Consider the following 18956-nt stretch of genomic DNA (forward strand, 5'->3'; position numbering starts at 1 on the left):
ATAATTTTTAAAACAAAACTCAAAATTTTTATTATAATGCTCAAAAACTATAGAATTAGTGGTAATACATCAGATGTATAATCCACCTACTGTCTTTAACATAAAAATGTATCTTTAAGGGAGTGTTTCACAAAAATATGAATAAAAGGTAGTAGTATACAAAATAGTGTATTTATAAGTTAGTATTCAATAATTCATCTTTTTCATAACTTAAATAATCCTTTGTACATGGGCCTATGATTTTAGGAAAGAATATTGAAAAAACAAAAACACTTCACAAGTTTTAATTTTGTTACCTTTGAAATAATATCAGATTAGAAGCATATTATATCCAAAATTTAATATCAATAAGGACTAAGGAGTTGTGTACATTTGGAATAATATATGAACCATCTAACAAATTTAGTATAGTATAACTTATCAAATTTCTTAAAAAAGTAGTATGCTTCTACATTTTAGGTAATTACATATTTTAGAGGATAGATAAGGATGAGGAGTATTCGTTCATTTTGGTATCATTGTTCCAATACTTCTTGTCGTAAAACATAATGCTTGATTATTGAAAAGAAATTATGTAAATTACAAATGATTAGTGAAGGGTTAGAAGTTAAAGATGATGGGATATAAGATGAAACGTAAATGTTAGAGAGATGCATCATCCCTTAGCTTCTTGTTAGATAACGTAATAAGACTAAGCTATTACGATACTAACGCTTCATATTCATTCTATATCTAAGATAAATAAGCTAAGAATTCAAAACTACAACATATGTTTTTTTTTCCGCATCATAACATTACTACTTATCTGTCTCAACTCTGAATTATTAGACTAAGACCTTCCAACCACAATGAAATGTCTAACCCCCAATTGTGGACGAAAGGAAATTTTACTATACTTTTGTTACTCGGAACATTTTTTTTGTCCTGTTAGCTAGATTAGTTTAAGAGGTCAATCTAATCTTGATTACCTTAACCACAAAAAGGGCCAATAGAAAAACAAGAAAAAATATAAATTAATACAAATAGACAACAAAATAACACTAGAAAAGAAGTCAGTTAAGCCTCATTGAAATAGACAAAGGACAAGTTGCAATCGCATCTTGTACACATTGATGTCATTAATCTGTGGATGTACGAGGCTTGCTCTTTTCTTATAGAAAACCTTACCTGTCATTTAAGTCATTTATATTTTTGTCTACCATATCACCCTCAATACACTTAATCATCTTCTTCGAACTACCTCCTTAATTCTCTACCAAAAAAAAAAAAAAAAAAAAAAAAACTACTACTCTTCCTCCTTTTTGTTTTCTTTGCTTCCTTTTCTTATATTCACATAAGAGACAATGTTCACTCTCAAGTTCAGGTTTGCATATTTCTTCGGGTTTAGATTTTTCATTTTTCCTGGTTCATGCCCATTTTTCAAAGGACGATGGTAGGATGTCACTGGTCATACTCAATCTCGGCACCACCCTCTCAGAGTCTCACATACCCTTATGCAGGCTCATCTACTTAACAACCCCTACATATATATTGCACGTGATCAGAGGGTGGTATCGAGATCGATGTACCAATTGGTGGCGCCATTAAATTGTGTAATGTAACAATGAGTCTTGATTATAACTGTTTAAGTTACAGAGAAGGGGTGGTATGCACCGTCACCCCTAACAAAAGTATTGGTTGGGATGGCTTGTAAATTTTATTCTCATTTACAACGGCTATAAACAAGAATTTGTGTTAATGTGATGTATATCAAAAATTGAATATTTGATTTTGTTTGATTAACTACTTGCATGGTGAAATTATGGTTTTGTAATGATCAAAAGGGTCATTTGTAAAGAAAATGTTGGTGCAGTTGTATGACAGATTTTAAGTTTTTTTTTTTTTTTTCAAATTGGTTGCTGCTAGTGAACTTTGATTAATGTATGTTAATTAAACAGGGAAATGAGGTTGATGTCAAGAGCATTTTCTGCAAGTTTGGCCAGGGGATTCTCCAGTGCTAGTGCAAGGTATCTAGACTCTAGTGAGTTAGTATTATTTCCATCCTATTTACGATTACCTTTTTGCATTTTTTGTTTTGGTTTAAATGATCCACTATGCCACGAATGAAAATCCAACTCCAAAAATCACGCTTAGAAGAAGAGAAGGCTTATGACTTTAAGCTAATTCTTATTCTTACCCTTTTGCATTTTATTACATGCTTCCTTTTACGGATTATATATTCTAATGATCAACTCTTGCCACTAATCTATTCAAATATGGAGTATTTGTAGACGAGACACGCACAATGCAAAATATGTCGCATTTTATACCATGACAACTATTTTCATATTACAAAACATGGAGATCAGAGAATTGTTGTACATCTTCTTGTATAGGGTTATTAGATAACATAGAGAGAATATTGTTTCACCTAGTATAACAGTCTTGGCTACTTGAATTGTCCAGCTTAATTATAATGGCACTACTGTTCTTCGAGTAATGTAAATACCAGTCTCTCACTTAAATTAAAAAATGTCGTTAAATCTATTTTCCTATGACGAAAAGTAATAGAGCGACACCCGGTGTTACTGAGTTTGAGTAACACCCTTATTAAAATAATAGTATAAATTTAAATCAAGTCTTTTCTTTCCATCTTTCCACCCAAAAGAATTTTTTGTTTCACAATTGCGCCAAGATTAGTAAGGGTATTAATGAAATTTGGATTTAAATTAAACTTGGAGTTAGGCTACTTTTCAACAACAATGGCGACATTAGACATACCCTCCCCAAATTCTACAGGAAGTACAACCATGGTCGGCTAATTGATGGCTCTTTTTTGCTCATGGCTTTGTTTAGTAGAATAATTTTTCATAAATCGGTGTATGTTTGCATAAAAAATTGAACTACATTGTGCCGATAAACAAAGCCTGTGAATTTTTCCTAAACTTTGCAATATTAGTACTTCCTAAATCATTTATCCAAGATTTCATCCATTAAATGAAATTGGCAACGATCTTTCCACGATCGAATTAGCTAAATTTGATTTCCGCTCATCAATTTCATAAATTATTTAATAAGAAGAATTATATTTCCCACATTACCCTTTTTCAATAAACCAATTTGAAATTCAAAAAATAAAGAGGTAAAGTAAAAATTGTTGGTAATTTACTAAAACGTCCCCGGTGTTACTGAAAGTGAGTAACACCCGGTGTCACTATTTCATTTTCCTATGACTATAACTCTATTATTAGTTCATAAGAGGCCATAATGACCAAAATTATATTAAAATTTAGGTCAAACCTAGCGAACAAAATTGGGTTGTGTGGATTCGTGTTCGTATTGACTTTAAATGGATCCTTCATTATCCCCCTAACCCGACCTCGACCCCGACCCCAGTAAGTGGATTATACATCTGATGTAGTATATCAGATGGTATAGTTTTTGAGCATTAAGATAAAGTTTTTGAGTGTTTTTGAGTTTTAATCTAAAATTTTTGAGTTTTATTATAAAGTTTTTGAGTTTATTTACTTAAACTTTATATTAGAAGTATGATGGTATGAACATGATAGAGAGAAAGATGTTTATGAGAGAATTGTAATTATCATTCATCAAAAGTGATTCTGTAGTTGCAGTACATGGTGTATATATATACAATCATAAACCGACTTAGCTAATCTATAACTAACTTTGATTGGTTATAACAAACTATAACAAACTCTTTGTAACTAACTCTTAATAGTTAGTTTATCTGTCTCATATTCCCCCCTCAAGCTTGAGGGTGGGGTGAACACCAAACCAAGCTTGGTGGAAAGAAACTGGTGTTGAACAGATCCAAGTGCCTTGGTCATTAAATCTGCTAACTGAAGTCCTGTTCTGACATGCTTAGTTATAAGAAATCCTGCTTGTTGCTTCTTTCGCACATAATGACAATCAATGGAGAGATGCTTGGTTCTTTCATGAAAAATTGGATTATGAGTGAGATGCTCTGCTGCTTTATTATCACATAGTAATGGGACTGGTTTAGGAACAACAACATTCAAATCCTGCAGAATATTGTCTAACCAAACCAGTTCAGAAGATGTGTAAGAGAGGCTTCGATATTCAGACTCAGCTGAGCTCTTACTGACAGTGTGTTGCTTCTTAGTTTTCCAGGAGATCAATGATGATCCAAGGAAGATACAATAACCACTGAGTGATCTACAAGTGAATGCACATTTTCCCCAATCTGCATCACTATATGCAGTGAGGCAAGATCGGATGTAGCATCGTAAAAAAAAGCGATCTAGTATTGATGGTACCCTTTAAGTATCGAGGACATGTATAATGACTTGCAAGTGTGGTAATCTTGGCCGATCGATAAATTGACTCGAGATCTTTGTCTGAGAATATGACAGATCTCGCCGTGTTGAATTAAGATACAATAGTCTTCCTACTAATCTTCTGTAGACTTCAGGATTGTCTAGAAGCTGACCCTCATCAGTGGACAGTCTTAGACCAGTGGGTAAGGGAAAACCTGCTGGTTTACACTCCTCCATCTGCATATCCTTGAGTATATCCAAGATATACTTTCTCTGATTGATCATAATGCCTGTGGCATTTCGTGAAATCTCCAATCCTAGGAAAAATCTCATGTTCCCTAGATCTTTGATAGAGAACTTAGCATCAAGGCCCTTCTTTATCTTTTCAATTTGAGCATCACTTGTACCAGTCAATAGAATATCATCTACATAGACTAATGCAACCACAAAATCTCCAGTGTCTGAATTATGCTTGGTAAATAAAGAATAGTCATTTTTGGATTGCACAAACCCAATACTTTCCAAGTATTTGGTTAACTCTTTATTCCATTGTCTACTTGCTTGCTTTAACCCATACAATGATCTAAGCAATCTACAAACTTGACCAGGCTGAACTGTGTACCCTTGTGGTGGACTCATATATACTTCCTCATCTAGAAAACCATGGAGGAAAGCATTGTTGATGTCCAACCGATGTAAATTCCATCCTCTTTGCTTTGCGAGCTAGCAATGCTCTAATGATTGTAAATTTTGCAACAGGTGAGAAGGTGTCTTTGTAATCTCTGTCCTTCACTTGATTGTACCCCTTTGCCACCAAACGAGCCTTATACCTCTTAATACTACCATCTGCTTTATACTTTATCTTGAAAATCCATTTAGAACCTATTGCTTTCTTACCCATGGGCAGCTGAACTAGTTCCCATGTTTTATTATCTTCTAGTGCTTTGATTTCCTTGTTCATAGCATCAATCCACTGTGGTTGACTGCTTGCTTGTTTGAAAGTGTATGGTTCTGATTCCTGAATGACATTTACTAAGGATGCAAAGATAAGCAGGAGAAAAATCACTAGACCTTGCAGGATCGCAACATGAGCGAGAAGATGCGGGGAGCCGACTTGGCAATCTCAGAGGGCAATGATACTGTTGTAGAAGAATGGATGGCTGCCTGGGCCTTGTGGATCGTCTGGTGATAGGATCTGGTTGTGAACCCACCTGGACCAAGTGGTCACTAGTACTATTTGTATTTGGAGAACTATTATGTGGCATATTATTATTGTGAAGTACGTCCTCAGGGACTGTTACTGCAGTCTCTGGAATATTTGTATGCATTTGTAGAGTAGTTGGAATAATGGTATTTGAAGAGATATTAGATTTTGGTACTAATACAGTAGATGTTGCAGGGTTGACCAAGTTATTATTATTTTGAACAATCTTATTATCTTGCTTGAAAGGAAAAATATCTTCATGAAAGAGCACATCTCTATTAACAAAAACTTTGTGGGTGGCTAAGTCATACAGTCTATACCCCTTTTGTTGATGTGGATAACCCAAAAAAATGCACTTCCTAGCCCTTGTACCCATTTTATCAATATAAGTGGGGGGCATTGTGGCATAACAACAACAACCAAAGACCCTTAAAGAATCATAGGGAGGTGGCTTACCAAAAATCACAGTAAAAGGTATTTGCCAACCTATAACTGATGAAGGCATCATATTTATCAAATGTGTTGCAGTAAGTAGACAATCTCCCCAAAATTTTATGGGTAGTCCTGCTTGAATTCTAAGTGCCCTTGCTGTTTCTAGGAGGTGTCTATGCTTACGTTCTACCCTCCCATTTTGCTGTGGTCTCCCTACTACACTAGTCTGGTGGAGTAAGCCCATGTCTTTGAATAAATCACCACAAACATGAAATAGAAATTCTGATCCATTATCTGTTCTAATAAGCTTTATTTTAGCAGCAAATTGAGTTGTAATATAGGCAAAGAAATCTTTGACTAGCTTATGTACTTGGTCTTTAGTTTTAAAGAGAATAGTCCAAGTGTTTCTTGAGAAGTCATCAAGTATAGTCAAAAAATATTTAGCACCAGTCATAGTTGGGGTCTTATATGGACCCCAAACATCCATATGCAATAACTCAAAAATAGAAGCAGCTTTAGAAGTACTCTGTGGGAATGGCAATTGATGATGCTTAGACAAAATACATGTTTCACAATGCTGATGTTGCTTTTCATTACTATGAGGAGTACTTACAAATTTGAGCTTATCAAAACCTATATGTCCTAACCTCTGATGCAACAAATCCAGAGAAATGGAGGTACTTTTATTTGCAGAATTAGAAAGTTTATTAACTACTGGAGTACATTGCATAGCTTCTGAAACAAGTGAGACTACTTTATTTACTAAATCCTGTGTATGTAAGTTTTGAAATCAGAGAGATCCCCTATCCTTTTGCGGATGCAATGGTCATTTTAGTTGAATGATCCGAAACAAACAAGTTTTAGCAGAAAAACACAAAGAAAGAAAGGTTGTTGTCATCAATAAGTTTACTCACGAGAAAGAAGATTCTGTTTAAAATCAGAATCAAGAAGACATTTTTAAGCAAAATCTTGGCGATTAAACAAACATCACCAACTCTAAAAACATGCTTAACACTACCATCAGGAAGACCTATCGAATTGGTTTCTCGAGATTTCTAACATTATGCATTAGACGTATATTGAAAGACATATGGTCCGATGCCCCAAAGATCAATAATCCAATCGTGCAAGCGATAATTAAGATGAACAAAGATTAACTAAAGCAAAGAGGAATCATACCGCAAAGTTGGACGAGGACAAAGAAGGAACATTGTTGTCGTTAAGCGTTTAATAACCTGATCAACCACAGATGTAACGAGACCATCCATCATATTTGAATCAAAAGATTGTGAATGACGGCACCAAAGAACTTGAACGTGAGGATTATCTTCTTCGAATCATTATTCTCAACAATGTCAGCAGTATTTGCACTTTTCTTGAAACCAGATTTCCCACCAAAGCGTTTATTTTTGGCCTTGGCAGATGGTTTAGCACCCTTATCACCAGGAAAGCCAATAATCTGATAACAACTAGCAATCCTATGACCTGGTTTCCCACACTTCTCACAAGGGTTTGCCCAAAAACAATCATCCAAGTTATGATTATTCATTTTACAGTGGCTACAATACTTCTTCTCTTTCTTGACATTATTGTTTGCATCAACACCCTTAAAGGAAGCATAAGCTGTTGTCTCATTCAAGACTTCAACAGACTCAACAACTTGTTTTTGTTTTTCAATCTTTTGTAACAAACCCAAAGCCTTGTTGATAGTAGGCAAAGGATCCATGGAGAGGATTTGTGTTCTTATATTATCAAACCCATTGTTTAACCCCATCAGAAATTGTATCAATTTGGAGTTATTTTCGCGAGCCACAATTCTTTTCATTAAAGTACAGGAACACAAAACTATCTTACCACAAGAACATTGAGGAATTGGGTCAAGACTGTCCAACGTCTCCCAATAATTCTTCAGTTTGCTGTAATACTCAACAAGTGATAAATTGATTGATCGACAAAGATCAAGATCCTTCTTGAAATGGTAAATTTCAACCGCATTGGCTTGTCCATACCGTTCAAAGAAACTCTCCCCAGCTCCTCGCGATTTCACATACTTCAGGTTATCACGAATTGGTTTATCCAGTGAATTCAATATCCACTTCATCACCATTAAGTCGCAACGTACCCACTGATGGTACTTTCTATCTGTCTTTGGTGGTTGAGTAAGAGAACCATCTATGAACCCGTCTTTGTTCTTGGATGCAAGAGCCATGACAATGTCCTGTTTCCACCCCAGGAAATCATTTCCATCAAACAGTGGTGAAACCAAGTGAGAAAAGGGCTGATCAGATGATGATAGGTAAAGCGGATCATCATAATAGTCGTAGCTATGATTTTGTTCTTCAGAATTTTCAGGCATCTTGTTGATGATATTGGACTGAATCAAAAATTTTGATCAAGAAATGATGATTTACTCAACAATCTGTAAGATTATTGATTGAAACGGAAGCGTAATTCTTGTTTTGAAAGAAAAATTGGATCGATTTATGTAAAAACTGATACCATATTAGAAGTATGATGGTATGAACATGATAGAGAGAAAGATGTTTATGAGAGAATTGTAATTATCATTCATCAAAAGTGATTCTGTAGTTGCAGTACATGGTGTATATATATACAATCATAAACCGACTTAGCTAATCTATAACTAACTTTGATTGGTTATAACAAACTATAACAAACTCTTTGTAACTAACTCTTAATAGTTAGTTTATCTGTCTCATACTTTAATCTCAAAAAGTTACATTATAACTCAAAAAAATTACATATAAGCTCAAAAAAATTTAATTTTTGACATCATAAAACTAAAATGTAATTTATAAACTCTATAGTACTCGAAAAAAATACACAAAAACTCAAAAAGTTATTAAGTATGATGTAGTACATCTGATGTATAATCCTTTTTCTCACCCCGACCCAGACCTAGTTACAGAAGCAGGTCCATTATGTCAACCATTTTATTTTCAACCCACTTTACCATTTAAGCCCTTAAACCCAACTAACCTATACATAAAATATAAATAAAAAAGCAATTAACCTAAAAATGATGAGTGATGATCAATGTCTTATTTTTTATTTTAGTTTTTTAAAACATGTTACGTATGTAAGTGAGATAACCCACCAAAAATATTATTAATTTAAAATAAACTAGTCACTCGTGTCGCGTTTGGGTTGAAATGTGGCAATCTTAACCTGATCCAAATTAAAATATTCTCGTGTTTGTGTCAATCTAATTACTAAAATGACTTTCAACTTTTAAATACTAACAGCTTGTTAACTTCATATTGGACTCGTGATGTGTTTTTGAGATGAATTAGTTATTGCCACCTCTACGATTTAATGACCTTATGAACATAGCTACTTACATCAACACATACCAAGATCACTGTGATATGAAGATTGTTTCCAATAATTTTATACTCCCATGGTTAAGAGTATATATGTTTAGTTGCGCGCTTATTTAATAGTAAATCAATAATATGTACTCCGTATAACAGAAATTTCTAGGTGAACAACTCTCCTAATCATTAAATAAGAGACTTCTTGAAGTTATTTATTTTTATTTTTTTCAAAAATGGAATCTCGAATTGGTACAGGAGACAGTGACATAGTAGTACTTTATATACCCAAGAAATTTTCACTGAAATAAAATGTTTTTCCTTTACAAAAAGTGAAAGAGAATGGTATGAGATAATATGGTCCTGAACGATCAAAGGTTGAGTAGTATGTTCTTGTGTTCGAATGGATTTCAGAATAAAATGTTGAGTAAATTATCAATTACACCCACGTCAAATACACATTTTTACATTTACTCCCACGTCAAATGTTTTTATTAAATTACACCCAAGTTAATAGCTCAGTTTACAAATTGCACCCAATATCGGAATCCGGCCACTTTTCCGTCAAAATTCAAATTTTCTGGGTAGAAAATTGATTTTAGGACATTTTTGCCCTCCCTTCCTTCTTCTTACTTGTCAGTTTGTTTTTTCCCCTTCATACTCATTCATATGCTCAGAAGAATCGCAGATCAAGAATACATTAACTTTCTTAAAACATCATCCATGGTTTCCTCCTTTACGATCTTCAAACTTGACTCGGCTTTCGAATTGCTAGCACCAATATTTCACCTTCATCTTCCCCAATTTAATTTCTCCCTCATCTTCCCCAAATCCCCAATTTAATTTATATCAATTCGAAATAGAGAAAGTCCCCAAATCCCCAATTTAATTTATCCCTCATCAATTCGAAATAGAGGAAGTATACACAAAGGAAGATTTATGTGAGCAATGTGTTGGCGAAATTGGACCCGAAGAAGTTAACGGGTACTTTATGAAATTTGGGGAGATTGAGGAGACCACTTGGGATTGATAAGGGGACGGGGAAGTTTAAAGGGTTTTGTTTGTTTGTAGCTCGGTTGAGGCTGCTCTTGTGGTGGTCAGACGGTGTTCGAAGCGGGCTCTGGTTGCAATGGTGAATTGGGCTTGTGGTGGCAGAAAATGGTGAAAGGTCGTGCTTGGTGCTGCTAGTGTTGATGATTGTTCTGGACCGAATTAAACTCGGGTTTCATTCCGAGCTTGCTTGGTTAAGTGCAGGTGGTGTGCGAGACATGTCAGTTGTTAATTGGAGGTTTCACCATGGTGATGTAGAGGGAGCAATGAAATGATGGTTATTGAGAAGATGAAAGAGAAGCATGAAGAAGAAAATAAATGCAGGGGCAAAATCGTCAATTTATTAATTTTTTTTACCTGAAAATGGCCTTGGGTGCAAATTATAACCTGAGCTATTAATTTGGGTGTAATTTAAAAAAAAATTTGACGTGGGAATAAATGTAAAAAAGTGGATTAAGCGTGGGTGTTATTGATAATTTACTCTAAAATGTTTTTGATAAAGACTTAGTTAATTCTCTATTTGTATAATTAATACGTACTTTGAAAGAGTCATTTTCGCTTAAATCCAATATGATTAGGTTAGGTGGGATGTAATCTTTTGTGGAAAAACAAGTTCTCCGCAGTTCATACTTGAATAGATATAGATATCATTGTTAATATACAACGCTTTATGCTTCACTATTGAATTCACAGTGGTAAAGATTTCAATTATGTCTTATACAATCTTCTTTGTCTTCCTAAAGACTACTTGAAAGTCACAAGTAGGATGGTGGAAGTTCATGAGTGAGTTGCTTGTCAATGTCCCCCATGAAAAATTGTACGACTTATAAATTATCGATCTTATTGCCTGTCGAGTATCGATATTTAATATATAATGCTTGGAAAGTCATATAGTGATACTCATGACTTGGTTCAACTCTCACTATGCTAATTATCGATCTTATTGCCTATTGATTTTATGATGCGATATATTATCTAGATTCATAGTATGATTGCTGATGAATATTCATCCGGTCAATAAGCTGACACTCGAAACAACATTAAACAAGAAAATCATATATGTGGTTCAACTTCAACATGATACATTACAGTTCATATCCATAACATATTATTAACATTGGCACAAAATTGTTCTTCCTTGTTCCTTGTTTTTTTTTGCCAAAAGCAAAGATAAACAAATGACTAGGATGGAAGGAGTAGTGCTTTTTGTAAAAAGAAATCAAAAGCTTTTGAGGTTGAAGTCCGCAATGTCTCCGATTCATATTGAATAACTTGCATTAATGCATTAAATTAAAAGCTTTTTCTGGCTGTAAGTCGGCAATGTCTCCAAATTCATATTGAATAACTTAGATTGATACATTAAGTTAAAAGTTTTTGAGGCCTAATTACTCGACGAGTAGAATTAAAAATGGTTCGTGTAATCTTAAGATAACGATGTCGGCTCGCTTTCGACAACCTTACAGTAGGTAAGCTTCTATCAAGCTGTCACTGAAATGTATTGAAATCTTGGAATTTTTTTCAAAAATGGGGTCAAATACAAACAAATTAACGAAATGAGTTGAGTTTGAAAGTATTTACCCAAAATGGGTCCACGTCATCACCGAAGCTAGGTTCGGATTCAAGTCGCTCTCCCGCTCAACGACCTTACCCAAAGTCTCATTTAAAGTCCACTCAAACCTAAGTATGGTACTTCAAGTCAAGTCGCTTTGGGAGTGAGCGATTTCAGCTAAAATCGCCCTCCCCCACAGCGATTTGGGTCTTTGCAAAAAAAAAAAAAAAAAAAAAAAAAAAAAAGTCGTGTTTTAAGCGGAATCGAACACATGATGTTCAACAAAACAAACACTTATCTTGTTGAAGCTAACCACTAATACAAGCAAATTAACATGTTAAAGTTTAGTGCTTAAACTTTATAATTAGTAATTATTATTCAAATCCCAAACAGCTATTAAATACTCTTAGCATTAAATATGTATTTTAATTACCATAGTGAGTAAGCATTAAATATGTATTTTAATTACCATAATGAGTCAATATATTATGCTGGGCATTATGGTTAGGGGTGTGAAGTGTATGATTTTAGATTGCGGGTTCGATTCCTATCAACTTCTCCTTCTGAATTTCTTTTTTTTTTTTTTTTTTTTTTTTCCTGCTAAGTCGCTCAGCCGCACGGCGGTTTGACCTCAAGTCGCTCTCCCGGTGAGCGACCTTAATCCCGACCCTAACACCGCCAAAACCAAGCCTACGTGGACCCATTTTTGGTAATTAGTTTCAAAGTCGCCCCATTTTGTTAAAATGTTTGTTATTAAACCCCATTTTGGAAAAAAATTCGAAATCTTGGTTCTAACTTTGCCACGTTCCTCTGAGTTTTCATAAAATACATTAAGGGGTATATTAGCGTTTTCCATTAACAGCTACTTTACACCAATAAACTTTGAATATTAAGTATAAATTGCATCGCCCATATTATGAGACTGATTAAATAATTTTTTTGTTTGGATAAGTAGTTCATTTGTTGGTTGATGGTTATTCAAGAATGTTCCTTGTCTTTGGAGGAGTTGTTGTGATGATTTTGACCTCAACAACTTGTGTCTAATAAAAGGATAGGGCGCCCGTCGAGAATTTGAGATTGAGTGTCACCCTCTCACATACATTCTTATTGAAAGGGTTCTCACTTATTACATGTAAGAAGGTGGTGCCGAGATTGGGTGCCACCCAGTGACGCCAACTCATTTTCCTTCGTAGAGTGTTCTCGTTTTTTCTTTTGCATTTTGTTGATGTGTATTTTGAGGTAGCAATTGGTCACTCGGGTTGGTTATTGGTTGTTAAAAGGGGACGGGTTATATCAGGTTTTGGTTGTGCCATACAATATCGGGTTTGAGATAGTTGTGATTCATGTCAAGTCATTGTCGGGTGACAGGTGAGGTCGGTTTCAATTTGAGTCATAATTATAACATGCTAGTTTATTTTCTTATGTTTTCAAGTATGTATTAATAACTAGTATTGGTGCCCGGCTTCGCCCGGGCTACCTCTACTTACCATTAAACTTTTTTTTTCATTAAATAAAATTACTTGAAGTTGCATAACACAAAAAATTTTTCATTAATATATTTTTTTATAACATATCCTAAAATTACGATGAAATAAATTTTGAGACAAATTCACTATTTCTGCTATTAATATTTTACTCTTATTAATGAAATAATAGTAATAATATTTCACTACTTGACCGTAATCATTGTTACTTTCAATACTCTCGCTGTAATTATTGTTACTGTCACTACTGCCGCATTAATATTGATAATTTCACTACTCCCGCCGTAATTATTGTTACTTTCACCATTGCCGCATTAATATTGATTATTTCACTACTCCCGTTGTTGTTTCTACCACTTTCACTAATCTCACTGATAATATTGTTACTTTTACTATTTAAATGAGTGATTACTATCATATAACTATATCCAATTTTACTACAATTCTTTTCTTCTTTACTGACGGAATTACTTTTACTACTTAGGCATGCAATTTTAAGAAAATTATATATTTATATAAATATATTACATATATGCATTAAATCAAATCGAAAGAATTATGCAATATTATATATTATGGAATCTAACTTGAATTATTTATAACCTACTTATATTATATTTTTGTATGTTAAATAATTAACAACTCTATACATCTAATAAACTGTAAAGTTTAATAAAATTGCATAGATTTTAAATTTAATATATAATTTTATGATGATAATAATTAATACCATAAGTGTGCATATCTATACTAATAAATTATTTTATTTTAAGGAAATTGACCATCTTCTAGTCTTCTATAAATATTTAGAAAAATTACCAAACATCTTCTTTCTTTATATGGGGTTGTTTGGTTGATCAAGGAACTTAATTTTCCTAGGAAAATGCAATTCATGGGAATTAAGTTCCCTCATCCAATTCAGGTGAATTTCAGAAAAATGTTTGGTTGCTCATGTAGGAATTAAATTCCACAGGAACTTCCAATGACCAAGGAGGGAGTAGGTAAGCAACTTCCCACATCATGTAGGCATTGGAAGTTCCTGGGAAGTTCTAATTCCTACATTTTGTAAAATTTATGGCAACCAAACAACCCATGTTTTTCAAAATCATGGGATTTTCCAATGCCTATGTTTTCTAAGTGGCAACCAAACGACCCCTAGTCTCCTTGAAATTGACCATCTTAATTAATTATTTTATTTTAAGTAAATTGACCATCTTAATTAATTATTTTATTTTAAGGAAATTGACCATGTTTTAATCTTTTACAAATGTTTAGGAAAATTATTAAGCTTCTATATAATTTAATTTTAACCCAAACTATATAATATTTGCATTGAATCCCTTAATCGGGTCCATCACACGGTGTTAGTGATTTAAAACTATATAGTATAATTAATTTGTATAACTTTGTTTAATTACATTAAAGTCCCTTGGTTTCTGAATTTAATATATAGTATTGATTTCATCTTAAAAGCATTCTTAGATGCCTTTAACTTATAACTAATTTGTTATCGAGTCATTCCTAAACAGATCATGAGCCATCTCAGGTTGGTTTTGGTACGAGTAAGGTTGGGACAAATATGTTTGCTATCGGTGAACCGTTTAAACATTGAGTCAGATTTGGTCAGTTTCAGTTCACCAATTTTTCGAGTTGTATCAGATCGGGATCTTGTCGGTTTAGGTCAACTTGTCAGTCCTATGTCTGTCCTTTATTTTATGATTAATGCATTATAGTACTAAATATGCACCACAACCTTGATGTAAGGGTTATGAGAATTAACGACAAATACATAAACAGTATCCGACGCTTGAAGCCGATTCTCAGTAACACATCTGGCCTATACTATACATGATGCTTACGAGTTGCAGCACATTTGTGCTGTTTCTATATTATAATTGGATAGATTTTGAGGATCTACTTCCACCTGAAATTGGTTTTGACTCATTTTTTCTGTACAAGTTTATCCTATATACTTTGTCTCATTAGGATGAGTACCTATCAATCTATGATATGTTGGATCTAAAATATGATTAAGATAATAAAGTAGACGTGTCCTATCTTACGCAGTCGTATGCCACGTTAACACTTCATTAGTGAGCATAATTAGCTGGATTATAATAAACCTGCACCCTGTTATATGGTATGCTGAAGCAATTAAAGTTATTGGATGATTCAATACGTACTTGATTTCCAATACTTGAGTTAACTTTTGGTAAAGGTACAAATTGTTTATTACTGTGATGCTTTGACTACCAGACAATGTCTCTTACTGTTAACTGTGGTTAGCCAATTAAGTTGGTAAGATCTAAGACCCTTTAATAAATTTGAGACACTAAAGTACATATAAAACTGTCTACATCTGCCAGACTGGGCTGCAGATGTCAGACATGAGATCGTGTCATAATATAGGACATGACTAACTTGTGATTGAAATTCGCATTTTTGCCGGCTTAAAATGAACCGTGATTTATATTTTGATTTAATCATCTGGTTTTATGTTGGAAAATGCTAGGTTGGAAGGAAAAGTTGCAGTAATTACTGGAGGAGCCAGTGGGATTGGGAAGGCAACTGCAATGAAATACGTCGAAAATGGAGCTAAGGTTGTAATTGCTGATATTCAACAGCAACTCGGGCAGGCGACAGTGAAAGAGCTTGGTTCGAACGCAACATTTGTTACTTGTGATGTCACCAAAGAAGCTGATATCTCCAAAGCTATTGACTTCTCTGTCTCTACATTTGGCCAACTTGATATCATGTATAACAATGCAGGTGGGTTTCAGTCTGTAAGTTTTATTTTTAATGGCCGAACTGACAGCTGTTGGTTTTACATCATTTACTTCACTCCTATCCAAAGTGATACATTGCTTGCCATCCAAAATTCAGGGATTGCTTGTAAATCAAAGCCTAGCATCATGGACCTAGACCTAGATCACTTCGACAACGTGATGGCGATCAATGTGAGAGGCATGATAGCAGGAATAAAGCATGCTTCTAGAGTAATGGTTCCTCGACAAAAGGGGTGCATTTTGTGCACCGCTAGTGTAACGGGCGTAATGGGTGGCTTAGCCCAACACACCTACTCGATATCAAAGTCGGTAGTGGTGGGCATTGTCAAGTCCACTTCATCCGAGTTAAGCAAGCATGGAATTCGCATCAATTGCATATCACCCTTTGGAATTCCGACACCCTTTGCGATGAACGAGTTGAGGATGATGTATCCCGGGATCGAGGATGAGGTGCTAATCAAATTGTTACATGACAATGGGGCGTTGAAGGGTGCAAATTGTGAAGAGATTGATGTTGCTAATGCGGCTTTGTACTTGGCTTCTGATGAGGCTAAGTATGTAAGTGGTCACAATCTAGTGGTTGATGGCGGTTTCACTTCTTTTAAAACCTTGCATTTTCCTCCTCTAGATCAAGTACCACAACTTTAATACTCTCTCTTTTTTTCTTAAAAAAAAAAACCCCTTTTAGAGGTTTAATACTTTTTCGATTTATTCATTACCAAATTTTTTCATGTCAACACAATTTTCTAAAAAAAAATGTACAACAAATAAACTAAGGAGAGTTTAAAATTTAGGTTTTTTTTTACTATATTGATTTATTTCAACTAGACAAATTAAGCATATTGGTTAGATAAGTCTTTTTATTTTCTTTCTTATCAAAACATCACCCATGAACAAGAAGAAATGTAATGTCATTTTAATTCACTCGCACTATGATATCTCAACGCGATTCTAATTTATTACGATTAACGAGAAAAGCAAGAGAGAAAACGTAATGCTCAGAAAATTTTATCAACGATTGATAGCAACCTTAATCCTACTTAATCCATTTTAAAAGATCATTGCTCTTTTAACTATATAAGTTTTGCTTGATGTTATAGTTAGCTTTTACTGTTTACATCTCTCATTTACCAATCTGCATTTCTCTCAGCTCTCTTTTTCTTTTCAATACTCGATAATAATAATAATAAAAAAACAAAAGAAATTAAACCTCGTCACCGCCCCTTTATTATCTTGTATTTTAATATCATTGAGAAAAGTTATTTTTATAAACCTTATTAATATTCGGTAGTGATGAGACGGTTTTAGTAGGTATTAAGAGGGTCGAATTAGTAAAGTTCAAGTGATAAAGGCGGTCCTTAATGAATTATAATGGTACAATGCTTGAAGTTGTAATGTTGGCGGAATTTGGATCCAAATATTGAAGATGAAGCTTGGAAACGATGAAGAAGAGCTTGTGAATCGGTTTTGTGTGACAAAGACGGAAGCTAAGTTTGAGGATAAGTAGGCTCGGAAACCTATGAAGATACCTTGAGATGTGTGCGCAAGCGTTGGTCGTAGGTCGCACTATTCATGCGCGTATACGACAAAGAGAAAAGGAGCAGGCAGCAGCGATGCGCGACACACGTTCAACAGAGGCGCGACCTAGGCGCTACCTAAGCGCGACTTACATCCGACAATCCTCGTGTTCGTGATTCAGCTTTAAGACTCGTGTTTGTTTATTTATTTTAGTCGGTTTGTTCCGATGAGTTCTATTATTATTATTGCTTTATTTCCTAATCTAGTTACTTTTACCTTATCACTATATTAGCTTGTTACTTAGTTTTTATTAGGATTATTATTATCATGGGGGAAAACTCTATCAAGAACCCTAATTATTTTAGATCTACTATGAGGAACTAATTTCTCCCTTCTTGGTTCAAGACATTGAAGCACTTATTATTTGGTTGTGAGTTTGAAAGTTCTAATCCTTATTCTTGACTGTTGTTAATTGCTTTTTTTCTTAATCTATGAATGTTGTTTTGTGATTGCTAGATGCGCAACTAGTTTATCTAATTCATCATTCTATTGTTATTAGAGTTAATTGAATAGGATTTATTGATTACTCTATACTTGTAACAACTAGGTATTAATATTGAACGGGATTCGTTAATATTAGTATTTAGGAGCAATTAACATATATCTAAAGTACAACTGAATTGTATGTGCTTATTTATCCCTTTGTCGAATTCTCTATTCATTATTGTTGCTGTTAGATTAAACCTTGAACTGGATTGTTGAGGTTGTTTAATAGTTAGGGCTAGTTAAGAACGGGATACGTTTTAATTAGCTAATCTTACGTAGAATTGGAATTTCATAATTCACGATAAGGTAATCAAGATAATTAATTAGAACCATCTTACAATGATCAATTGGTATTAAGTTGCGGATTTGTGCTTGATCCAAGATCTTTTTAAATTATCTGAGTTCATCTATCTCATTATTTACTTAATCTTAGTTCTTTAGTTAATCAAACAAATCAAATCCCCCCCTAAACTGGTTACTTTACTCTACATTATCGTAAACTTTAATTGACTTAGTCCTTCCTTGTGGGTTCGACCCTTACTTTCGCTATATTACTGTTTTAGTAGTTTAGTAAGTAAGTGATTATAAATTTACATTTGATAGGCATACGACTTTCAGCCCGTCAAATTTGGCGCTGTCGCCGGGGAAGGCAATAGTTAATTTTTGTGTTTCTAGTGTAGAGTGCCTTAGTTAGTTATTTGGTTAATTACTTTTGTCTTAGTTTATTAGATAGATAGATGGCAACTAAATATTTTCCCCAATATGAGCATGAACT

General features: G+C 34.0%; 1 protein-coding gene across 2 annotated transcripts; it reads left to right on the forward strand.

Moving 5' to 3' along the window:
- The first annotated feature begins 1176 nt into the window (after positions 1–1176).
- On the forward strand, positions 1177–17094 carry LOC141647792 (secoisolariciresinol dehydrogenase). 2 transcript variants are annotated; one of them, XM_074456123.1, is made up of 4 exons: positions 1177–1363; positions 1938–2006; positions 15844–16100; positions 16215–17094. In XM_074456123.1, the coding sequence occupies exons 1-4, from the start codon at positions 1344–1346 to the stop codon at positions 16763–16765; spliced, it is 897 nt and encodes a 298-aa protein (XP_074312224.1). In that variant the 5' UTR covers positions 1177–1343; the 3' UTR covers positions 16766–17094. The 2 variants fall into 2 exon arrangements, with proteins under 2 accessions (XP_074312224.1, XP_074312223.1); XM_074456122.1 differs by having other exon boundaries at positions 1938–2024; positions 16215–17061.
- The last annotated feature ends 1862 nt before the right edge of the window (positions 17095–18956 follow it).

This window comes from Silene latifolia, chromosome 3 (genome assembly GCF_048544455.1).
Source record: "Silene latifolia isolate original U9 population chromosome 3, ASM4854445v1, whole genome shotgun sequence".
Taxonomy (NCBI): Eukaryota; Viridiplantae; Streptophyta; class Magnoliopsida; order Caryophyllales; family Caryophyllaceae; genus Silene; species Silene latifolia.

Excerpts from the sequence above, each read along its gene's own strand:
- LOC141647792 (XM_074456122.1), top strand. The coding sequence starts at position 1,344 with ATGTTCACTCTCAAGTTCAG. Across the intron at positions 2,025-15,843 it reads AGGTATCTAGACTCTAGTGA|GTTGGAAGGAAAAGTTGCAG; the intron begins GTTAGTATTATT and ends GGAAAATGCTAG. Across the intron at positions 16,101-16,214 it reads TATCATGTATAACAATGCAG|GGATTGCTTGTAAATCAAAG; the intron begins GTGGGTTTCAGT and ends TCCAAAATTCAG.